This window comes from Vicia villosa, linkage group LG4, assembly GCF_029867415.1.
Source record: "Vicia villosa cultivar HV-30 ecotype Madison, WI linkage group LG4, Vvil1.0, whole genome shotgun sequence".
NCBI classification, from domain to species: Eukaryota; Viridiplantae; Streptophyta; class Magnoliopsida; order Fabales; family Fabaceae; genus Vicia; species Vicia villosa.
The window spans coordinates 141633416-141638223 of NC_081183.1; the positions used below are offsets into that span (position 1 = coordinate 141633416).

Below are 4808 nucleotides of genomic sequence, written 5' to 3' on the forward strand. Positions count from 1 at the left end.
TAAATATTTTTTACAGTTTTGGATTTTAAAAAGAAAATAATATTAAAAATTTATGCTTTAAAAATGAAACTAATAATATTTTTTAAATTATTTTTAGTGTATAAAATGTGATGCAAAAATAAGATTATGTTTTACTAAACTTTTTGGTACATGAGAACATAAAGTTATTGATCAAAATATTGATTATTAACAGGACATGAAGTTATTGATCAAAATATTGATTATTAACGGGACATGAAGTTACTGATCAAAATATCTTTAAAGGTACACAGAGACATGAAGTTATTGATCAAAATATTGATTATTAACGGGACATGAAGTTACTGAACAAATTATTTGTTTATTAATTATACCTTAAACTATTATTTTTTTCACGGATAATCAGATACTTTTTTATTAAAAATATACATTTGAAACAAATATGCATCCCGTACCAGAACCCGTGCGAATGCAAGGGTTTGTTACTAGTTATTAAGATATTAAGGAAAAATTATTGTAAATATAACATATTTACTATAGGTTTAGCTGTGATGCAGGTTTAGCTGGAAAAATAGCCTCCTAACCCTTCATATTATTGAAACCCTAATCTCCTTCTCCTTTCTTCATGAATGAGTTTAGCCAGTCTTCAGAATTTCTACTTGTTACACAATTTGCACTTCAAATCATATTTTATGAATTAAAATTTATCAATGATGCAGGTTGGTTCATTTAACTAACTAATAGAAAACAATATAGGCATAAAAAATACTCATATTATTCAATATTTTATTTTTTGATAAAGAAATTACACTAGAATATTACACTATAAGCTTAAATTCCTCACCTATAAGTTGTTTCAAATTTGTAAGTTCTACAATAATAAACTCAGATGAGTTACTAACATCTGTCTCCAAAACTCTCTCCCTCATTGAAATCTTTCCATTATTCACAACTCTCATCACACTCTTATTCTTAGGCACTCCCAAGAAAGTAACCTTTTCTATGATCCATTTTTTATCCAAAGCAAATTTTCCATTAGTCACATTAGATCTAACAGAAACACTAGTATCATTCCATTCACCATAAAATCTAACAAATGTCCATTGCTCTTTTGCTTCTAGATCAAGCTCCTCGTCATCATCCAAATAAACATGTCCATAACTGTTTCTAGTTCCATTAAAAACAACCACAAGCTGGAATGAGGTGTTACGCGCCGCTTTCGTCGTCATTGCTTCACCTTGTAAGGCCAAAATGTTTCCTTCTCCAACATGCACATTTATGTGATCAGCTGGTGCATCAAGTTTGACAGTTTTTCCGAATTCAGCATTCACTGAGTTTGAGAAGTTAAAGAGATCAAACCAATTTCCTTTAGGAAAGTATGCGTCAACGGTCGTTGCACCAGACTGTAGCACAGGTGAGACTAGAACTCCTTTGCCTAGTAGAAATTGTGAGTTTATATCATATGTTGCAGGATCCTCGGGGAAGGAAAAGAATAGCGGCCGTGCAATTGGTGTTCCGTTTTTACTTGATTCGTACATGAGTGTGTAGAAATATGGAAGAAGGCGGTAACGAAGGGCAAGCACTTTTTTAGCTGATGCTGTAACTGACTCCCATAGGTAAAGCTCTTGCCTGATGGTGTGTATATCTGAATGAGCTCTTGCAAAGGGGTAAAAGGCCCCCAACTACATCAAGAAAAATGAAAAGTAGTATTAGACCTTGTGGTAAATTTATAGATACTAGCAAATTTTATGGATGAATGAATGTTTGTTACCTGGATCCAGCGCTGACAAAGTTCTTCACTTGTGTTACGTTTGAAGCCACATATATCTGCGCCAGTCATTGGAATTCCATAGATTCCAGTGTTTAATATGGATGGAATTGAGTATGCTAAATCATTCCAGGAAGCAGAATTATCTCCAGTCCAATGACCTGTATACCTGCCAGAGCTTACAAAAGTTGACCTCGTCATAAGGAATGGTCTTTTACCAGTTATATTCACTAAGGCCTTGTTTGTTGTTTTGGAAACCAAAAGTCCATACAAATTGTGAGCATCATACACAGGGACATTACCATAATGCATCGCTGATGCTGGCACTGTTCTATGGTTAATCGGACTTTTAGTTAAGTTACTGTTAATTTTGTAGGGAGGGTTGTCAAGAGTAGAATTTTCCATGTCAGGAGATGTTATGAAATTGGTTATTTCATTCATGTCAAGCCAAAGCCCATCAAAAGGGAGCATGTCTCTAAACAATTTGATTTCTTCCTCCCAAAAGCCTTGGCTGTTAGGGTTAAGAAAATCAAGAAAGGAAACTGGTCCAGGCCAAACTACACCTTGATAATTGGTTCCATTTCTCCTTATGTAGATATCAGCTTTCAAGCCTCTATTATAGGTTCCGTGTGTGTCATTTATAGCAATACCTGTGTACAAAATTTCTCTCAAATCAATTACACATGCCACTTGAGTAGATTAAGTTTAGTTTCAAAGATATTTTATGGTGTTAGAATAAAGTACCCGGATCAAGGATAGGCACATATTTTTGACCATTTTTGTGAAGAGCGTCAACAAAAGTCTTCATCTTGTCGAGCGGATAATTAACAGGATCGAGTGTGAACATTTTATAGTTATCCATGTAATCAATATCTGACCACAAACCTTCAAGAGGTATACCAGATTTTGAATAGTTCTGTACCACCTCAGTGATATCATTTACATCCTTGTAGCTATATCGACATTGATGAAAACCTTCACAAAGAGTTAACAATAATGTGTATTAGCATTGGAGTTCGATATAACAAATCAGCGTGAATAGAAGGACAAAAAGGGGTTGAACTTACCAAAAGACCAATAAGGCATAGGAGCAGGTCTACCAACGAATTGAGTGTACTGATCCAAAACCAATTCAGGAGAAGAACCAGCAAAGAAATAGAAATCAAAAACACCACCAATAGCCTTATAAATAAGACGATCACCTTTATAAGCAACATCCATTCCATTACTATTAAGAAGCAAAACACCATGTGTGCTTCCATTTTTAACTTTTCCATCAGATGAACCCTTTCTCACATCCAAATAAAATGGATGAGATCCATAAAGGTTAACATCAACAAAGTAAGCATGAGTATCTGCATTCCAAAGAGTTAAATTATCGCCGGATTGCAACTTTAAGGTACTCTTAGTGCGCTCTCCCAAACCAAACAGAGAAGATCTGTCTGAAGGTAGAGAGGTAGAGAGCTGCAAGTATTGATCTTTAAACACGAGAAAATGTTCGGAGTTTGAAGGGTCTTGTGGTGAAGTGTTAAAGAGTGTGTCATTGGAGGATTTGCGAGTGATGGTGAATCCAAATTGACTCGTGTTGTTGAGTGTGAAGATAAGATCTGAATCTGGATGTGTGAGTGTGTGTGTTGAGTTTTGATCTTTGGATAGAATATGATGAGATAGAGAAGAAGAAGAAGAAGAATAAGATGATGATTCTCTAGGAATCACTTCTTCTGGAACTTCCCATCTTTTATTATTTGAATCAATGATCCTTACTCTTAATCTATCCTTGGTCTCAAAACTGCAATTTAGAATTAAAAAAAGTTAGAAAGCGGGACATAATCATATGATTATGTTTGTTGAAACATGAAAATAACAGTGAACTATGATAGGTTACCTGGCAGTGAGGTTGAGGAGTTGAATGTCTGTTCCAAAAACTGAGGAGGAATTGATGAGTTTAAGGGTAGCACTCAAAGAATTTGCTTTTGTGTTGGTTACATTTGTGACTGTGTAGCCATAACCAACTGGCTCATCAGCTACACTTTGAGATATGACTATGCAAAAAATGAAACAGAAAATTAAGGTTTGAATTCTATGACTTGTAACCATTTTGTTTGTTTTTGATGTGCTTGAGGAAAGGAGGATTGAGAATCTTTATATAGGCAAACAATGATGAGGTTTCATTAAAGTACAATATTTATTCAGTTAATCCAATAAATATTCTACTTTTGAGTTTTTTCCAACTCATTTTTACTTTCCAACTCATTTATTTACTTTTATAATTTTATAATTATCATTTCTAATAAATTATCAATCAAAATATTATAATAAATTATTGTTGGATGATGGAGTTAGTGGAATTACATAAAAAATTATTATGTAAAGAATCTAAAATGTGTTTATGAATCTTCTACATTGTAATTAATCTAATGAACTATTTAAGTCTTGCATACAAGTCAATAAAAATTATTGAATAGAAATTATTTAAGTTGTTAATACATTGAATAATAACAACCCTATGATTTAAAATCAATGCCTCGGATTTCACTTAAATTTTAAGAGACAATGATTAATAGATAGAATCTGGTTTAAATCCATATCACATAAATTCATATTTGAGCATTGATTTTAAATCGTATGGTTGTTATTAAAAGTTCTCAGTTCTCATAATAACAAAAGTTCTCATTTGATATTTTCTCATATATATATATATATATATATATATATATATATATATATATATATATATATATATATATATATATATATATATATATATATATATATATATATATATATAGTCTAAGTACATTAACTATTCAATATATTTAAAAAGTGAAATTTTTCTTATAATAAGGAATGAAGGGAGTAGTATAAAAATTACTTTTAATGAATATACCTTATATAAAAAATATTTTTTAATGGATAAAGTTCATTTCAACTATTGGACAAATCTATAATATAAGAAAAGTTGTTGTTCTGGAATTAAGAAAAATACTCTTTTGTTAGTTTAGTCTAAATTAATATTTTGTGAGCATAAAATTTATTTTTTTAGTTTTTTCCAACTCACTTT

At 31.7% G+C, this 4808-nt stretch overlaps 1 protein-coding gene across 1 annotated transcript; it reads right to left on the minus strand.

Annotated features, from left to right (window-relative positions):
* Positions 1 to 738: 738 nt before the first annotated feature.
* LOC131599803 (alpha-glucosidase-like) lies at positions 739 to 3845 on the minus strand. Its single transcript, XM_058872055.1, has 5 exons — positions 3633 to 3845; positions 2815 to 3536; positions 2492 to 2722; positions 1751 to 2397; positions 739 to 1661 (listed from the first exon to the last, which is right to left on the minus strand). The coding sequence occupies exons 1-5, from the start codon at positions 3842 to 3844 to the stop codon at positions 798 to 800; spliced, it is 2676 nt and encodes an 891-aa protein (XP_058728038.1). The 5' UTR covers position 3845; the 3' UTR covers positions 739 to 797.
* Positions 3846 to 4808: the final 963 nt, after the last annotated feature.

Bases quoted from the DNA above. Each gene is read 5' to 3' on its own strand.
- LOC131599803 (XM_058872055.1), bottom strand. From the start codon at position 3,844: ATGGTTACAAGTCATAGAATTCAAACCTTAATTTTCTGTTTCATTTTT. The intron at 3,537-3,632 runs GTAACCTATCAT...TCTAAATTGCAG, and splicing joins CTCCTCAACCTCACTGCCAG to TTTTGAGACCAAGGATAGAT. The intron at 2,398-2,491 runs GTACTTTATTCT...TTTTGTACACAG, and splicing joins TGTGCCTATCCTTGATCCGG to GTATTGCTATAAATGACACA.